Raw genomic sequence first — 19,298 nt, 5'->3', positions numbered from 1 at the left:
TTATTCAATTGGAGTCAGCTGACCCGGAAGGGATCCATTAAAGGCAGCGGACATAAGCTGCGGTAAACAAAAAAAAAAATTGGACACTGCAAAATTTAACATACTGCGGTACCTACCAGCCAAATAATACATCAGCAGTCCCCTCCTCAGGCGCTTCGTTTCTCGCACGGTTTCGCAAAGAGGCGAGCGCAACTGGCGTGAGTGACTGGTGACGAAGCGCAAGGAACCGCGAGCAAATTTTAACGAAACAGAGACGTCTGACTACGCGAAGCAGATACATTAGCGTAGCTTCTCCTGTCCATTTTCTTCGACATAGGCACACGGACCTTACAGCAAAAGGATTTCAGAAACTGAGACAAAAGAGACTACAGATCTTTTTTCCTCGGCCACAAGTTGGAACTGACATCCGAGGAAGCCACATAGCTAGTTACTCTGTCTATATCAGAAGATTTCACAACTGCTATTTATATTTTTAACATTTTAATTACTTATATTTTCATCAATTTGTCTTAATTATTTATTTATCTTATAAATTTATTTATTTATCATTTTCTGCCGTCCGTCATCCGCCGTCCGTCGTCCGCTATTCCTCCCTTTACAGAGTCCCGCATTTTTTTCGGAAATGGTACGCACTACAACTCAACATTGTTTATGTTTGCCTAGAAAGTTAACAGTTTTGCCAAAAAAAGGGACCAATTTAATTGTCCTTATGGTCAATACCAATGTTCATTGCCGAAGTTGCATGTTGATACGTAACATTCAAGATGTTGAACTCTCGACTCGAAAGTTGAAGTCTGAGACTGAGACTTCGATTTATGGCTGGATTGGCACGCCTTTGGTAACTCAACCACCAGCTTGGTGATTCAAAGTTCATCTTTCGCGAACAGCGCATGCATCGAGAGCAATGTTGATCAGTAAACTTGAATGTTGATGGACATAGTTTAATGTTGAACTCTCACTTATAAAGTTGAAGTCTAAAGTTTTGACGATCGCGTTAAGAACTACGAAGTCTTGAACAGCAAAATTGAATGTTGTGATCTACTTTGATTTTTGGCGGGATTGGTACGCCTTTGGTTACTCAACAATTAACTTGATGATTCAAAGTTCATCTTTCGCGGAAAGCGCATGTATCGAGAGCAATGTTGATCAGTAAACTTGAATGTTGATGGACAAAGTTTAATGTTGAACTCTCACTAATAAAGTTGAAGTCTAAAGTTTTGACGACTGCGTTAAGAACTACAAAATTGAACAGCAAAGTTGAATGTTGATCTTTCGCAAGTCAAATGTTACACTCTCAAGGTGAATGTTGTGATCTACTTTGATTTTTGGCGGGGATGGAACTCCATAAGTATTTCCTGAGAGACCAGAGAAAAGATGATTTGTATACTCTGTTCTATTTGATGAGAGGGTTGAGTGGCATTCGCCGGGGCCCGTGCAGTTTATTTCATAGGAGTAGCCCCTCCCCCGCGAGATTCTTGAAGAACAGAACAAAACCAAGACGTGCCGACCACAATGATATTATACAAGTCATGCAAGAGAGGATCATTTGTTTCCATACATTTATTTTGTAAAAGTTAAATAAACAGAAAAAAAACTGAAACAACTTGATTCTCCGTTGTTTGACTGGACTGAACCTATAGCCTAAACCATAAAAAATATACTTTGGGCTAGAGAATAAAAATTACAAAAACTCCTATTAAGAAAAAAGAAACAACAAACGAAGAAAAGAAAATAATCAGTATGTACCTCACTCATGTTGTGGCCTATTAAAGGGGTATTAAATACGTTTTCCCGAAAATCTGATCTGTAGCTAGTATTATGCTTTAAAAAAAATAAGACAGAGTTGTACGATTTGCATTCATAACAATTACCAACTGAGCTTGCTCTCAATCGCCGAATTCCCAGCAGCGTTTAGTTGAAAGAGTATCGACAATGCCTTGATCAGTCTCACATGGTTGCTTCTCACAGCTATAAAGTGGAAAATGAAACAGAAACAAAAACCAAAAAAAAAAACAAACACGGAAAAGAATAAAGAAAGGCTTTAAAAATGATGAACAAAACAGCGATTGCCATTTTGAGATTCCTCCTGAGACTGGGTCGGTGTTGTGTCGAATTGCACTATGGGATGGTTTGAAGTTCTGTATTGGCTTTCACGAAGTTGCGCAGAATAATGGGTCAAAATTCGTCTGTCAAAACAGTCCCATAATGCAGTTCGAGCGCAGCCCCAAAATGGCCAATATCCATGTAGACAACCTCCGAGTTCTATTTAAACAAAAGAAATTACATTGTGTACCTGTCAGTCACACATCTCCGAGGGTCACGGAGGCTACCTCACGCGGTCACATTGCATGTAACATTGCCGGGTAACATTGAAACATTAATGACATGCAACACTGAAACTCTTTCCTGCGCCAAATGGGTAAACACTACAGAGTGATTGTAATTACCCGCGCAACCTGAATCTCAGTAGGAGCCTTACGATCCGATGACGGAAATTAAACGTCAGTGAAAATCAGATGCCCTCGAATTCTTTTAAAAATTTCCTCGAAAATTCTAACTGGATCATCTATCAGTTTTAAAGGCCATTATAAAGTATAGCTTTAGCACGTTTCAGGACATAATTATACCAGAGGCACACTCACCAAATTCGGGTCTTCATTCTTATCGCGCTGAAGACCATGGTCTCGTTCAATTCGGGCCATCATTTTTTCATCGGGTTTCAAAAGTATAGCGAAGCGCTGATAAAGACAAACAAAAGTGATTTAAATTCTTGCAGTCGATTTGCTAACAAGAACCACATGGTGCTAATACGTTTCATAAGACATACAAGCAGGGTGAAGTTCCACAGAATAAAAACCTTTGGTGAATCCCAAGAAACTTCGCTAGATTATGAATTGCCTTCATCATGCAGAATTTTCCTATGGTAATACGCAATTTCGTATGGCTGGGATAAAAATTCAATGCGTATGTCAAAATTCTACTGACTAACTTCTACTTCCTTTGCGAAATTTCGCTATTTCATCCGGGGAGGCAACATTTCACAAATGTTTCAAGTCAATCAGGGGAAATTTCAAAACTTCATTACCTCTTTAATACTTCCAGGTGTTTTCCAGAGCTGGTAAATTGCAAATCCAGGAATAAGAGACATGGAAGATAAAGCCATAACCCAGCCAATAAACTCAGCCCACCCAGGGTAAGGTTTTTTGTTGTATGACACTCCATTCCATTGAATAATATTCGCCATGATGATTATCTGTGGAAAGGAAAGAGAGAGAAATAGGCGATCGAAATTAAAAATAAACTCCACCAGCGAACTTCCGCTTTGAAACTTGTACAGTCGAATCTCTATAAACCTCTACCCCTTGCCTGGGTTGGTCGCCCAATAGAGGTTCGTCATAAAGTAGCATAATTTGTAACAGAAACATCACCTTATTTTGAAACTAGAGAGATTAAGCATCGCCGTTTTATATACATACGGCAAAACGACAAATGTGAATCGTACCACGTGACCAAGTTTTCCATTTACTTGTCACTTACTGTTCATTATAGCTACAAGAAAATCGGTACATTCACGCCAACTCTATCCATGGAGAACAATTTTTTCGAATCTGCTTATTTCTCACTTTGAGCATTTCTCCACGTGAATCTCACGTTTGCAGTGAAAACGATGCTTAATCTCTCTACTTACACCGGGCGGGAATCCCGGGTCAGTTTTTCAAAAACGAAATAGCGCTATCCAATGGATAAATCACTATTCCATGCCAGTGGATAAGTATTAGGGACACCAATTGCACTATCCCCTGGATCTCAATCTAAATTTTATTCCAAATTATTACTGAATAATCGCCTATGTGGGATGTGAAGATACAACTTGAAATGATAACTGGTATTAGACTACTCCAGAAAATTTCTGAAGATTTTTCGTATTTAACAAAATTATGATAGAAATAAGAATTAGTGTAACTTAAAATATTTTCCTTCCCTTCATTTTTTTTTTTCTTTTAACTGGGCCGCTTAGATTAGCAATTGTTATTTTGCGGGCCAGTCTGTTGTAAAAACCATTTTTACTGAAATAAAGTTGAAGTTTGAAAGTTTAAAGTTAGAACTACCGCTGACCATGCGTTATCTACCTTTTGAACAATTGAGACTTGCTATCTGTCTTGTTGAGTACTCGTACAGTGTACAGCACTCATGTAATTTTTAAAATAATAGCACCCCAGTAAGCAGCTAGCTTCATTTCTTTGACTATGTTCAACTTACCAGTGTAACGACAGGTGAAATGTATTTCCAAGCAATTCTGAACCACAAGTTTGGCTTTCTGCCTGTCATAGCTTCCACGTCTGAACTGAATCGATCAACACCTTTGCGGAAAATTAACAAACGTTAAGCATCTCTGAATGATTGCGAGACCCTCACATCCATGAGTTTTAAATGTAAGTTTTCTAGGAACTTATTGTCGTGGGAAATTTACGCTCATTTTTAAAAAGCCGCCGTAAAGCAGCTAAGGGATCAGCCTGCCCATGACACTGCAAAACTTGCATTGATTATGCAATAAAGCATTCTCGACCCCAGAGTAATTTTTGTTTGACTGCGCATGAGAAACGAACTCAGAGAATCTCCGGGTTATGAGCAGCCATAAAGCCTGAGGCTTTGGTAACGAGAATTCTCCACTTTGACGTTGCCCATAATTCATCCGTCACCAAAAAAAAAATAACAAAAAATCGAAATATTTTCAAATTATCTTGGGTATCACAGTATCACAGTCGTACGTCCCAAGGCAAGACAAAAACAATGCTTATGCAACTTTTTGTTTTCCTTTTTGGGGGGCTGGGGAGAGGGGTGTTGGGAGTAACGAATGTGAAAATAACGATGATATAATAACGATGGTAATGTGAAAATAGCGATGATATAAAGCCTGTTCAGCACAAACTTCCAGCAGGGCTCCGGACAGGACTGCTGCGGCGATAATAAACAATTATTGGATTAGGTTGAGCATGATATCATGAATTATCAAAACCGAGGTCTGTGTTATCGGCTGAGGCAGATAATACAGACACGAGGTTTTGATAATTCATGATATCATGCGAAAACCGAATTCAATAATTGTTTTATTATACATCTTTTAAACAACTAACTAATCTGCAGGTTGCGCTGATTTCCAAAATTAGCTGTAGGCTCTTAGCCAATGAGAAGACAGATAGTGAGTACAATGTATAATAATAGTAGTTATTACCTTTTTTAAGCGTTTAGTTTGATCAATTATTCTGCACTCACCGTAGATCCACCCAATAGAGATAACTTCCATCAGAGATATAAACAGCAAAGACAATCCAGCAGTCTGGTAATCCATCAGGTTAAATATATACATTCCGCCCTTAAAAGGTAACATTACCAGTTTTTTTTAATGGCTTTGCGGAATACTAACAAAGACACAAAGAAAACCGTAGTCTTGGGAACTATATACAAGGCTATTCAGCACGGACAAACCCATCAGAGGCATGCGCATTCACTGGAAACGCCACTACTTTGTAACGATTTAGTAATTATCCATTATGCCTGACTGATTTTTTGAACGACTGCAGTTTCAATTTGACAAAGACTAAACGGCAAACCTTTACCGTTGTACTGTATCTGTCTATAAGTCGGACAACTGCTTGCTGGCCGATTTCCACTTTCGCTTAACACGCTTTAACGTTCATGTGCGGCACTTCATACATTGCCTCCATTTGCGTGGAAATCTACCTCCAGAGAAGTTCATAACCACAAATTCGTTACAACTCCCTTGTTATAATGAGACCTCTTCTTCAGTAAAGTTCTCTTCCCCCCACCCCCACCCTTTGAATGGCCAGTATTTTAGGCAAGTGCACACCGCCAATAAGCATAACATGCCTACGTTCGAACTCCCATTGGTGAATAGTTGCCTTCCTTTTTTTTATTAAGGAAGGTAAGGGTAGTAGCTGGGGTTAAGGTTGGGTTACAGGTTATGGAGGCAGCGTTAATGGCCGGTACCGTGAAGATGCAAAGGATTAAGGTCGAACATTTTGAGTAGATCATCCAGCAAATAATATATTTTTTGGGTGAATCATAGTCAGGAAGGCGTGCTGAGGTTCGATCAACGAACATTTTAGACAAGTTTGGCGGCCGTTAACTCACCTGTGTAACACACGGAAGCCCAAGAATAAACATGCTAATGCACAACAAAATTACGAATATCATCTTTCTTTTGCCTTTCTTCAGCCATGGATATTCATCCACTATGCCGGTAATAACTGCCTCAATCGTGGCAAACTGAAATTCAAAAAAAGAGAGTAAGAATTCCTCGAATATTTTCTAGCGGACGAGTAAGAAGCCAGGGGTTAAATACTAAAGGTTACAAACATGGAAATGTCGTTATAAATGTCGTAATGGATCAGTTATACGTATATGGACGGAAATGCTGGGTGGACCTTAGATACTGGTGGATTACAATTTCGGGCTTAGCGCTTCATTGGAAAATCACGTGGTCACAGTGTTCATTTACAATGAACATGAATATCTTGCACAAAAGATGTTAACGTTTTGTCTTGCTCACCTGACTGTCCAGTCCAAGAGTCACTAACATGAAGAAAAACAATATGGCCCACAAAACTGACAAAGGCATTTGGGAAATTGCTTCGGGATAAACAACAAAAGCCAATCCAGGACCTGGCAAGCGGATCAGAAATAAACGGAAGTGTATGTTCAGTACATTTTTAACATACGACACTTATGTCCAGAAATATCTAAATGCAAGAAAACTCGGACTTAAGATACCTTATATTAGACATAATTATTTCTAATTCCCCTTGGATGATGACTGTACTTCATACAGACAGAATTGCTTGCGGTTTGTTGAGGGTCAGGGCTAGGGGACACTCTTTGATATCTTTCATAAGGAGCATAAATCTCATAAAACTTGCGATCTTTGACATATCCATCTGGAAATCATACTAAAGTACCGCACGTATCTCGAGCTTGAAGGTGGCACAATTTTTTGTCCAAAGCTCCTTAGCAAGTTCACACATGTCATACCACAGGTGGCCCAATTTTGAAAATCGCCCATCAGCCTTGTTCCTCCCCCATACAAATTCTTATGTTTTAAACGTTCATCAACATTGCCGATGGTCATATTTTGAGCTTGGGCCACCTGTGGCAATACTTTATACTCTTCATACTGTCTTCATACACGTCAACGATCCTCGTCCTATTAACAATTATCCATCGAGCCCGAATGGGCTCTGAGTCAATAGCCCTTCCTTCGGCCATATGGGCTATTGACTCAGAGGCCATGAGGGCGAGAGGAATAATTGTTTAGTAAAATCCAACTAGTTGGCAAAAATATCGAGACAAAACAACTTTAGCTAGTTAAAGCTAGACTTAAACCCTTTTTTGGGGCCAAAAGGCCGACGCTTTTTCGCTACTAATGGGCTATAACATATAGTAGTACCTCAACCAATCAGAACGCAGCATTGATAATAGACCACTAGTTGGATTTTACTAACAGTTTTTATAAATGACACCCACCAGAAGTAGCAACATTGGCCACTGTAGTGTCCAAGATGAACGCCATGAAACCAAGAACACTGAAAATCACAAAACCCGCGAAAAAGCTGGTCCCACAGTTAGTGAATGTGATGATGAACGCGTCTCTGTAGAAGAACAACAAGAACAGGTGTCACAAAACTACTCTCTGTCACGGTTCACGTTCACTTAAGGTCAAGCCATAGAAAAGTATTGTGAAGGCTAGACCGCACTTACTCGATTAAACGCCACCTCCAATAAACGCCACAGATAAACACTGTCCTTATCACGCCCAGTCAGAAGAATGCGGCGTTTATTCGAGGATTATAGGAAAAAACTCAGTATACACCATCCAGATAATCCGGCAGGATTTCGTCTCAGTAAAAAAAATGCCAGACACTTGAGCTTTAAACATCTTCCTTTGTGTTTTACACATTACTGATTCACTAAACGATTTACATCATAATTGTGGCATTGATTTAAGAATTTCGTGTGATTTTGAAATTAATGCCACCCTCGAATAAATGCCGTGCGTTCAACTGAGTAAATACGGCAATTGTATTGATGCCGGTCTGGCTTTGGTACCTATGGCAGTTGTTTTGAAAGGTGTTATAGCTTCCAAATGTGATGAGGGTTCCAAAGCCCACTCCAAGTGACCAGTAGATTTGAGTCGCAGCGTAAATCCACACCTAATATAGAAAAATGAAATTTCATTGGCACGATGATGTAGTAACCTTTTATTTCCTTCGAATCTAGCCAGCGAACATAGCCACTATCCATCGGTTACAACCCATGTAAACTGACAACTTCGAGAGGTGATGACAGACTGCCATATTCCCAGGGTTTTCGAGTTGGAAAATAAGGAAACACTAGTTAGATTTCTAGATTTGTCCGTTGCAATTGAAGTGCTGCGTGATTTAGTGCAAACATTTTTCACTTGTTCCACGAGCAAATACAAGTCAATTTGGAAGGACAATCAAGCCGTTTGTGGAGTCACATGCAGGGGCTTTTTGCTCTAGCTAGGCTCTTTTTAAATCGATGTTGTGACAGTTAATCTCAAGGATGGATAGATTTTAAGAAATTGCAATTTACCATCCTCTCTTGTCGCTTTAAGATGTTTTTACCCTGCGTCTTGAAACCAAATGGTGAGAGGGGAGGGGGAAGGGTTGACCTAGCTAGGCTGCGGTGAATAGGGCGATACATGGGAATTCAAGGATCCTCATTAGATTCCCCCTTGCCACACTTGTTGAAGAGGAACAAAAATGTGTTTAAGGCGTGCATGGCGGGCATTCGGAAGAAGGGAGGGGGTGTGGGAAGGATTGGGGGCTCGGGGAGAAACCTAGCCTCCTACCGCCTTCGCGTTCCCTCGTGCCTGCAAGAAAAATCTTCCTTTACCGCTCGCGTCTGCCACTCAGGCTTGTTGATTACCTGGGGATCAGCAAGTCGTGAGAAGTCTGGCTTAAGATAGAACAGAATTCCTTTTCCAGCACCTTCTAAAGTGACGCCACGGATGAAGAGAATGAAAAGAACAATAAAAGGAAACGTAGCTGTGAAGTAGACGACCTGAAATTTATGAAAATAAAACCTTGAGAAGTTAACAACAAACGGTAACTTTAAGTACTAGTTTTAGTAAAGAATGTAGCTGTGCTGTTTTGCCATATGATAAATCAGGATAATTAATAATTGAAAATATACCGGCTTTTATAATTAAAATAGAAAAAATTGAAAATAGTTTAAATGGAACATAACCGACCCTCATAACATAGTTAAAAATCCCAACTAGTAGGAGGCGAACCAGTTGGTTATTTTACAAGCGTAAACGAGGATTTGAACTTGGGACTACCGAACCCAAATCCAGCTAGCGGTCAGGGCGGGACTCCAAAATGGGGGCCTCTGAATTACAAGTCCAGCTCTCTAACCGCTCGGCCACGATGCCTCCTTATTGCTTGTATTACCTTTCCAGATGACTTGATTCCTTTAAAGAGGCAGAAGAATACAATAACCCAAGCAAGACATGTAGTTCCAACTAACTCCCACCGCATATCTCCAAAGTCTCCAATCTCTTCAGTTATCTGCAGTACATTGTGTCTTGAAAATGGACATATCAATTATAAACTATTTTAGTAGAATCCAGCTAGTGACCTATTATCAATGCTATACGCTCTGATTGGTTGAGCTACTACTAGGCTATATGTTTTTGCCCACTAGTAGCGATAAGCGCGGGCTTTTTGGCGGCAAAAAAGGATTAAAGTCTAGCTTTAACTAGCTAAATTTTTTATCTCGCTTTTTTTGACAAACTAGTTAGCCCGTTCGGCCTTCGGTCTCATGGGCTATTGACTCAGAGCCCATTTGGGCCCGGGGAATAATTGTTAATTATCCGTATACCACTTCACAAATACTTAGAGAATATTTAGATTTTGTGAAAGTGTTTAAAAACCGTAGTACGTCATTTCTTTTCTGCGTAGAAATTATATTTTGCGTTTCTTTCCAATATTTTCGATGTCGCATTACTGAATTCGCAACTTTTGAAATTCGCCAGTACGCGTGCAAAGACTCGGTAATTATTCAGGTAATCTACACAAAACTAACACATGGCACGAAGCTTAGCATATCAATAACAAAAGCAATATTGTTGCTTTGCCTAAATAAAATCGAAGCAAAAAGCCATGGAAAATAACAAAATTATTAGAGTATACTTACGTCCAGAACTCGCCGGTTGGAGAGGTATACTTCGCCGTGCAGTTTTCTGGCAAATTGTACGCTGAGCAATTAAAAATATCACCTCCTTTTCTTTCTGCTCTATAAAAGAAGGAGTTAAACGCACTTTTATATTAAATTTGTTTTGGTAAATTAAAACAGTAATAAAAATCAGTTGAATAAAAAGACGTTTCTGTCGAGCATAGGTACGTTCATGTAGGAATCACTTGACTGAGTCATACTTCGTAGCTACACCATGCTGAGGCTTAGAGACATAACAGGCGTTATGTTTTCGCGTTTTTTAGGCGAGCAACGAGCGACGAGGGAGTGCGCAGAAAGAATAACCCGTTGTGCGTGTCTCGCGATCCACACCCGTCAATCGCTGGCCTTAGCTTGCCTGAGAAACGCCAAAAAACAACGTTTATCAGGCTAGCTGCGACTCTGCCAACGTTAAAATGTTAAAATAAAGAGTTCCACTTTGGTGGTTTTTCCGGAGGTTTTCCTTATAAAGACCCCATAGGCGACGGAAAGGAAAAAGAATTCGCTGATGTCATGCCGTGAACCTTTTTTCAGGTGTCTCTTTTCAAAAATTGGATATAGGAGGTCGTTTGGAAATGGTCTCAAATTAGTAATTTGACTGAAACAAGAAAACTAAATATCAGGAAAGCACGTTAAAACAAACAACGTTAATTTGCAGGTTTCATTTGAAGCGAAGTTTGCAACTCATGCATCCAACATGAGAAGAAACGCATTGTTCATGTAATACTTATCCACTGATGCCAAACACACTCTCCTTTCGATTTCCGTTAACTTTTGTTGGTGGGGGGTAATTCTATGATTCCCGATTGTTTCCAGGCTTAGCGAAGGGTAACTATATCATCTCGCACGAAAATGGTCGAATACTAAACTTACCGACAAAATTCTGTATTCCAAGGCTTATCGCATGTTTTCCAAGGAACCTCAGATCGAAATGATTCGAACAAGTAGAATAACGTCCATGACAAAATGATGATGTAGTAGATGCAGCAAAGATAGGACATCACACATATAGCGTAACCAATACCTAAAAAAAAAGGTTTAAAGACTTGTTTATACAGTCAACTCTCTCTAAGATGGACACCTTCGGGACCGGCACTAAGTGTCCGTCTTAGAGAGGTGTCCACCTTATAGAGAATCAAATAAAGGGAGTATAGAAAGGCAGGGACCAACTCTAGGTGTCCGTTAAAAGAGAGTCGACTGTAGTTAGTTTACAGGCACGCAACTCAAATACTTACTAAGAAACAAATAATTCAAATATAACATGACGGGATTAAAAGCCCCAACTGGCCGCTAGCAGGCAACCAGTTGGCTATTTACATTTTTGCCGCGGATTTGAACTTGGGACGACCAAGAACAATTCCAGCAAGTGACCAGAGCGGGACTCGAACCCGGGACCGTGCGCTGTCCACCCTGCCACGCTGCCTCCTATAGCTGTTGCTTCTTCCTGGAATCGTTAAAAGCAACTATCATTTATTAGTAAAATCCAACTAGTGGTCTATTGTCAATGCTGCGTTCTGATTGGTTGAGCTACTACTCGGCTATATGTTAAAGCCCGCTAGTAGCGAAAAGCGCCGGCTTTGAAAACCAATACAATGGCGGCTGAATCGCGTTATGCTAGCTAAAGTTGTTTTGTCCCGATATTTTTGACTAACTAGTTGGATTTTTCTAAAACAATTATTCCTCTCACGATCATGGCCTCTGAGTGAAAAGCTCATTCGGCCTTCGGCCTCATATGGGCCATTGACTCAGAGCCCATTCGGGCTCGAGGAACAATTGTTAAATATCTTGATCTGGTTATGGGGAAGGGTGATGGGGAGGATGCAGGAGGGGGTTAAACCCAGGATTAGAGTTAGGATAGGGAAAAAAAGGCAGAGAAAATAGACGGGACAGACCGTTCTCTCGACTTCATGCACATCCCCCTGTAACGCATGCCCTCCCCCACTCTGCGCCTGAAATCCATTGTAGCGTATTCACCCAACAGGTATTGAGCGATCGCTGCGAAGCGAGTGCATCAGTAAGCAGTTGGGCGAAAATACTCTATTAAGGTCGTGTTCGATTGATCGTATTCCAGAATAAGAATAAAGTGGAATGAACTCTAGAAGTCACTTGTTTTGACGCCCTTTACTTTCTAATATATCTAGAAATCTCCTTGAAATAAAATATTGCGATGTATGTACCGTTTAAGTGGTCCAACCGTAAAGATTTGCGATAAAACTTTTGCGTATTCTTACGGAATACCATCAATCAGTCACACCATATAATAAGGTAAATCAGACAGTGAATCGGACATATTCTGATAAAACATTAGCTTTTGATACGTGACAACCCGCCTTTCAATCATACTTTGTCCAATTGGCCGATACAACCGCGCGACGTTTTTTTTTATTTAAGACTCCGAGGAGTCTCTTACTTTTCTTTTTGAGTCACGGTAGATCGCGAACACGCGCGAAGGGCGTGCGGCGAAGCCACGAAGAACGAGGGTGCAGTCCGAGATAAGGAAAAAATTTCTCTCCACTTAATCTCTCCTCACTTTTTACCTCTAATTTGCATAATTTTACTTTTTCGCCCGCCGCGCGTGGTTCTGAGGAAAGAATGACGACCGCTCGCGGTCTGCGTTTTTTGTAACTTCTGGAGTCACGCTTACCTTTCATTAGAGGGCACACGGATTTCCAGACCCCAATTACTCCAGCGCTAAACCACTGACCAATGGCAAGCTCCATAAAGAAAAAGGGAATTCCGTTCAGGAACAACATCAGGAAATATGGAATAAGAAACGATGCTGTAAGAGAAATAAGCTACAATTTTGGAAAGCATGTAAGGAAAATTGAAGATCATCCCTTCCCTTAAATCAAAGCTTGGAAAAGTATGGCGCGTTTTGGTCTTTGCGCGGATTCAAATTTGATTTCGGGAAAACGAGCTGAGTTTGGTTTTCTATTTTACAATGTCAAAAATTGATCTTAGACAAAATAGAGGGGAAAATTTAGACTCCACCCATCTCTCTCCTGAAAGCTTGCGTGGCAACGCTTGCAAGTAATACGGGCACAAGAAAGAACGGGGCGCTAGTCCCGTTTTTTCTTGCACCCATGTCACTTACAAGCGCCTACTACGTAAACTCCCCTCCCGATCCTCCCTTAGCCCGCCTTCATCCTTGATCATGTTCTTGACGGAAATGAGGTTTGCTTTACCAATTAATTCTTCCTAGATTTTAGGTTATGACACCTCTGTGAGGAAAGTTAGTTCTCCCTCTCCCTACCGCGATTTTGCAATACAAATGAAAAAAGCTTTAATTTGTCTTTAAGGAAATTCACAGGCTCTGCGCAACAGTAAATCAGAACCCCTCTTTTCGAAGAACCCCATATAACGAAGCACGTTCACTAGTTTTCCTTAAACTGTTGTGCCATTTAACGAATATACAACAATTTTCTAAAGTGGCTAACCTGGTACAGACCTTACAAATGTAGACTGCAAAACAGTCGGTTTTTATATCAAAGCTTATCATAATCGTTTTCTCTAGGTTCGAAGCGCCGGCGTAGCGTCTCACTCGCCTCCCTAATCTCGCTCTCCGTTTTTAGCCTCGCTCCAGACCTTTTTTACACTGTTCGCTCGTACTTGACTACGAAAAAAATAAAGATTGTTTTCAAAATTTTCAAATTCCTGTAAAGCCACGTTACATCGGAGGCTAGTGGTTTCTCTGAAGTGCATTTCCGGCGATTCTTAGAAAATCGCACGCGCGCGAGAGAAATATGCACCATTTCCGTTAATCTTAACCAATGAGCACAGAAGAAATTACTTAGTTATTGCTAAAATTATGTTAACTTGCCCTGCTTACACTGGCCGGCGTAGCAGGCGCCGGTTTTTTAGGGCAAAGGAAGAAATCTCGAGAACGCGCGAGAGTAGAAAAGGTGCCTTCTCTTTCCTTCGCGTGTTTCCCTCACGTGGCCTGTAACTACGACTTATTATACGACCCTTTATGGCAAGAACTCAGTAGAGTACCTGGTGGCTATTACTTGGAAAAAGATTTCTGATACCATAGGATCCCTAAGTACATTGCCAGCTTTTAAAAAAGCACTCCGCCAGCTAAGGTTCTAGCAAATTCTCAATAATATCTATATTCTATTATGTAATTAGGCTTTTTTTGGTAAATAGCTATATCACTTAATGTTAGGCTTTATACTGTAAATAAGCTTTCGTATATCCCTTTCTTTCTCTATTATTTAATTTTTGTTTTATTTTTCTCGGCTTATTAGCATATTTTTGCTAGAGGTCCAACCAACCTCATCAAACCGGAGATTAAATAAAGCTTCATTCATTCATTCATATTCATACCCAGGCTATGTTGCACAAGCCAGCGATATGCATGCGTAATATTCTGCTAGGTAAAGGTAAAATGACCACGTTATTTTCACATTTTCGCCAGGGATAATTTTCTATATAATGTATATTTCTAGGAAATGTATATTTCTCTGTTGATTGCTCCACGATCACTGTGGACCGAAAAAGGGATACTCATCAAAAGGGGGTTTTCCGTGAACTATGAACACCTATTTTTGATTGCCGTGAATCGTGAATGAAAGAATATCTTTCTCGTGATTCGTGAAATAACTATTTTGTTTCTCGAGATTCGTGAACAGGGTCTATAATTAGCTAATTTTTCGTGAAATATTCAACCTAAACTTTCGAGGAACTTGCTGTCAACAAAGATGAACAAAATGCCAGGATCATCCCAGACATGTCTAACCGTCACATGATCAAATGACTGGCACGATGAGGTGCATTTGATATCATATGAAATAAGGCGAACGAACTATGAGGGAAGCGTTTTCCAAGTTTTTTCCGACCTATCCAATCGAACAAAACCGAACAAAAAACCAATCGAACCCAATCGAACTCCAATCGTTCGATTGGGTTGGGTAATCGAACAAAATCGAACACCTATTTTGCTGTGAGTTCGATTTTCGAACCAATCGAACCAATATAATCGAACAAAATCGAACAAAATCGAACTAATCCAATGCAATTGTCTCTTGACGCCTCAAACTGAGTAAAACACGTGGAATATAATCATTGTCAGCTTTTATTGAATAAACAGGAACTGAACATCATACTGCAAGAATGTCAATGTTCGAACAAAACAAAACAAATAAAAGGCATTTCACCACTTCCATTTCAATTTTGATTGGAACGTTAATCCCACCGCCAACTCGCCATCTTCCTTTTGGATCGTCGAAAGGCCTTCCAATAACTTCGCTGGAAAAAAAAGGAAAACAATTCTCCTGTTATTCCCGGGGGAAGTTTCTGTTATCCCTCGTGGCATTTCCGCTTGACACGAACACCACTGTTCGCCCTGGACGAGGCGCAAAAATAGAACGCGTGTTCCTTTTCCGATTTGACAACATTGGTCAAATGTTTGACCACAAGAGCATCCTAACTGGCCGAAGTTAATTGCCAACTGTTTGGTGGCTTAAATTTAATGAGAATTCCTAAGCAAGTCGGAAAAGTAACTGTTTTCACGAGATTTCCGGTTGAAAGTCGCTAAGCGACTTGAAAAATCGCTCGTGAAAACACGGCCATTTTCTCCTTAAAACCCGGTGAAAACAAAATCCGTTTAGCATAAGTGCCCGTAAGTGGGATCATAACTCACCATTTCATCCCGTCCTTAAAGGGCCAAAGTGGTGAGACCAACGTCCGCTCAAGATGTCCTAACTGCCCTTTAGTGTTGGTAACCTTGAATGCTCTTCCCTTAGAGCCAATCTTCTTAAAGATAAAGAATTCTTCTCCCACATCAACAGTAAAATTACATTCTTGGTAACCTTTTACACTGCATGTAATTTCAATACATGCAGTGTCCTCCCTCTCCTCCGTGTTTGACATTTCAGACATTTCAGTCCTGGGTTTCACTGCTCAGCAAAAGCCGCGTAAAAAGGGAAGGGAGTTAGCGGTGATTTCACTTTCACCTTCGGAATTTTCCAATACAACATGCCTATCATGCGATGCGGCGTCCGTTAATCGAACGTTCGATTATACCAATCGTTCGGTAATCGAACGTTCGATTGGGTTCGATTACCAATCGATCGGTAATCGAACGTTCGATTGTGTTCGATTGGCAAAATTTTATTGTGAATTCGATTATGTTCGATTGAGTTCAGCAATCGAACGATTGGTGTTCGATTGGGTTCGATTGCCGAACTGTTCGATTGGATAGGTCGGGAAGTTTTGGAAGGTGTTTTCTATTATGTGGATCCAACAACATCCTCAAATGCAATGAATGCGTTTGTTGCGGAGTGGCAGCAAAGAGCGTGTACGTCAGTATTCCTTTATCGGGAACGCACTGCTCCTTGCAGGCATTTGTAAGGCACGTGGTAGAACATGCAGGCACAGTTGTGATTGTGTTATCTGTGTCATTGCCTTATGAGACCTATAAAAGTACTGGCAAAGATATTGTCGTTGTACATACGCACTACATTAAAGGATTTCAAATAATGAAGCGTAACCAGTTCTGCTTGTGTAGAGTACAGGGGCACCCAGCGACGTGTTTCTGTAAAATAACTGTTCGAAGGAGCACATATTGAATATGTGCTCCTTCGAACAGTTATTTTACAGAAACACGTCGCTGGGTACCCCTGTACTCTACACAAGCAGAACTGGTTACGCTATTGCCTATGAATTTCTCCGAATTTCTAAAGCTTGAGAAAAGCTATAAATATCTGGATAACCGTTCCATTTGTCTTAAATGTTGGGAGGTTTTCTAGTAGCTTAACTACCATTTTCGGAGGTTGCATTATTCACATTTTAATACCATGCAAGGTATTGCGATAGTCTGCAACACATCCGTTTTTAGTGTCGTCACGCAATGCTCCTCCGAGGAGCGTTGCGTGACGACACTAAAAACGGCTGTGTAGCAGACTAGGTATTGCGATTATTGTCAAAAAAGGTCTCCTTAGGCTAAAAATTTCGGTTTAAGGGTAGCTAACACTTTCGGATAAGACGAAAAAGCCACGTAAGACTTTCGTGACAACCAAAGTTCCCGTAAGACATCCGAACAGATAATCAGTTTTTAGGGCAATGCCAAATTAACTAAACAGGCCTCTAAAGCCAGGAGAAAACCATTTGAGACACTTCTGGCGTATTTGGAAACATTCGGCCGTTGGGTGCCCCTGAGAGTAAGGCATGCAGTTGTGAATTAATAACGAAAGTTTAGTATTTTAGGGCGTGAAAACAATGATTTCTTGTCTTTTAAGTGGCCAACCATACACGTCATATTATGTAATTTCCGGTCATTATTTTACTCCATATATATTTCTGTAAATTCGTGATATCTCAATAAACCTGATGAAGACTGGTATTGGTTAGTCGAAATATCGCAACTTAACTCTATTTCACGTTGTTTGATCAGTCCCTGCAAAAGTCTTCTTGACTGTAACGTTTTCAATTTGATCTATTATGACTGATCACGATCATTTTGGATGATCATTTTGGATTGATCGTACACGGTTTTTGCACTGTTTTTTTTTACCTTAACTAAACAATTCAAAATAGTCGACACCTCAGTTTTGCAATACTGTATGGACGACAAATCAAACGCTGAATTTCGCATGATTCGTGAAAAGTCTGATTTTATCCCCGTGAACCGTGCACGACACCTCTCTCCCAACCCCCACCCCCCCTTCCAACCCTCTCATAGTTGAATTATTGACAATGCAGAGCGGCAATGAACACCAAGAAAGCAGGCGCTCTGACTGGGCAGCTCAACACTTACAACGACCTGATGCGTAGCAGGAGTACAGTTTAAAGTCATCTTTCAATCAGTCTTGATTTTCAATCGACCCTTAAGTGGAAACCTTTTCGTCTTTTAAATTATCCGGACTATTTGAAACCGATAGAATTTCGTACCATGTGGCAGGCGTGCTGGAATTAGCATATCAATACAGTGATCAAATAACATACCATGTTAAAAGTGTTCCAAATCTCTTACCTCCTCCATTCTTGTAAGCCAAGTAAGGAAACCTCCAAATGTTGCCAAATCCGACACAGTAGCCTAAGGACGCGAGAATGAAATCCGCCTTTCGACCCCACTTCTCACGCTTTTCGCCATTTTGATCCTCTAGCTTTTCGGGAGGCGGTTCATGCGAACTGATGTTTCGCACACTACCACTTGCTTCTTGTAGGGCAACATTCTCAGCGATTGAATCTTTTTCCGTGGGCATATTTATCAATGGAAAAACACTTACTGTACGGATCGAACTGCTAGACCAGGAATCAAAATTCGGCCAGTTGATAATCGTTATGATTTGTTTTGGAAAGACCAGATTCACGGCCTTCAAATTGCTTGGCTGTGAAGTCAACTGTTTCACCTCATGTCAGCAGAAGCTGTGTATTGTTTTACTCCACGTGACACTTTTCCGTCGGAAGAAAAAAGGAGAATATTAGAGGGGGTGGGGTAGGGAAAGTTTCCTCTTTCCCCCCCTCCCCTCCCTCTTCGTCCATCTTTTCGGTTTGCTCGCTCCAACTTTCGCGCGATATCTGGATCGGAAAACGCATGTAACGGAGGCTAACATCACTGGGCGCGATCCATTCATCTAAAATTCAGACCGGTCCGACCGGGAAAAGTGGTCCACCTCAAAAGGTGGACCAGTTATTCCGAAACTTTTCCGGTTGGACCGAACCGATCCATTGAGTTTTGGACCGAAATTTCCGGAAATTTTGGTTGAATGGATCGCGCCCGACCCACAGATAACATCCCATTGCGACTTTGACAGTCCCCATAATGCAATTTGTTTTCCCCACAAAATTTTGTATAAATACTGTTTTCAATTTTCTCTTGAAAACCAACCGTCCGCTGAAAATTTGAAAACAAAACTTATGGAAAATTATGTGGGGAAGACAATTTGCTTCATGGGGAACGTGCACAAATGCACCAAAAGAATACAGCGCCGATTTGTGTCGTCGAGCGCGAACAAGTGACGAGTACTCTAGTATTCCAAATATGCCTAATAACCTGTAGTACTCCTCAAAGACCAGGCAAT

General features: G+C 40.7%; 1 protein-coding gene across 1 annotated transcript; it reads right to left on the bottom strand.

Annotated features, from left to right (window-relative positions):
• Nucleotides 1–18,479, bottom strand: LOC140934226 (sodium- and chloride-dependent GABA transporter 1-like). The gene is made up of 15 exons (XM_073383889.1): nucleotides 18,248–18,479; nucleotides 12,920–13,054; nucleotides 11,149–11,299; nucleotides 10,240–10,338; nucleotides 9,495–9,627; nucleotides 8,968–9,102; nucleotides 8,125–8,228; nucleotides 7,543–7,667; nucleotides 6,572–6,684; nucleotides 6,154–6,288; nucleotides 5,275–5,374; nucleotides 4,261–4,361; nucleotides 3,086–3,253; nucleotides 2,643–2,738; nucleotides 1–57 (listed from the first exon to the last, which is right to left on the bottom strand). Exons 1-15 carry the CDS (start codon nucleotides 18,477–18,479, stop codon nucleotides 1–3), a joined length of 1,884 nt encoding a protein of 627 aa, XP_073239990.1.
• Nucleotides 18,480–19,298: the final 819 nt, after the last annotated feature.

Source organism: Porites lutea, chromosome 4, assembly GCF_958299795.1.
Source record: "Porites lutea chromosome 4, jaPorLute2.1, whole genome shotgun sequence".
NCBI lineage: Eukaryota > Metazoa > Cnidaria > Anthozoa > Scleractinia > Poritidae > Porites > Porites lutea.
The sequence above is the reverse complement of the archived record's forward strand: the minus strand, read 5'-3'. Positions and strand labels throughout refer to the sequence as shown.

Coding starts and splice junctions, on each gene's coding strand:
- LOC140934226 (XM_073383889.1), bottom strand. CDS start 18,479: ATGCCCACGGAAAAAGATTCAATCGCTGAGAATGTTGCCCTACAAGAA. Junction 8,229..8,967: donor CACGACTTGCTGATCCCCAG/GTAATCAACAAG, acceptor TTTCTATATTAG/GTGTGGATTTACGCTGCGAC. Junction 2,739..3,085: donor CACCTGGAAGTATTAAAGAG/GTAATGAAGTTT, acceptor TGTCTTTATCAG/CGCTTCGCTATACTTTTGAA.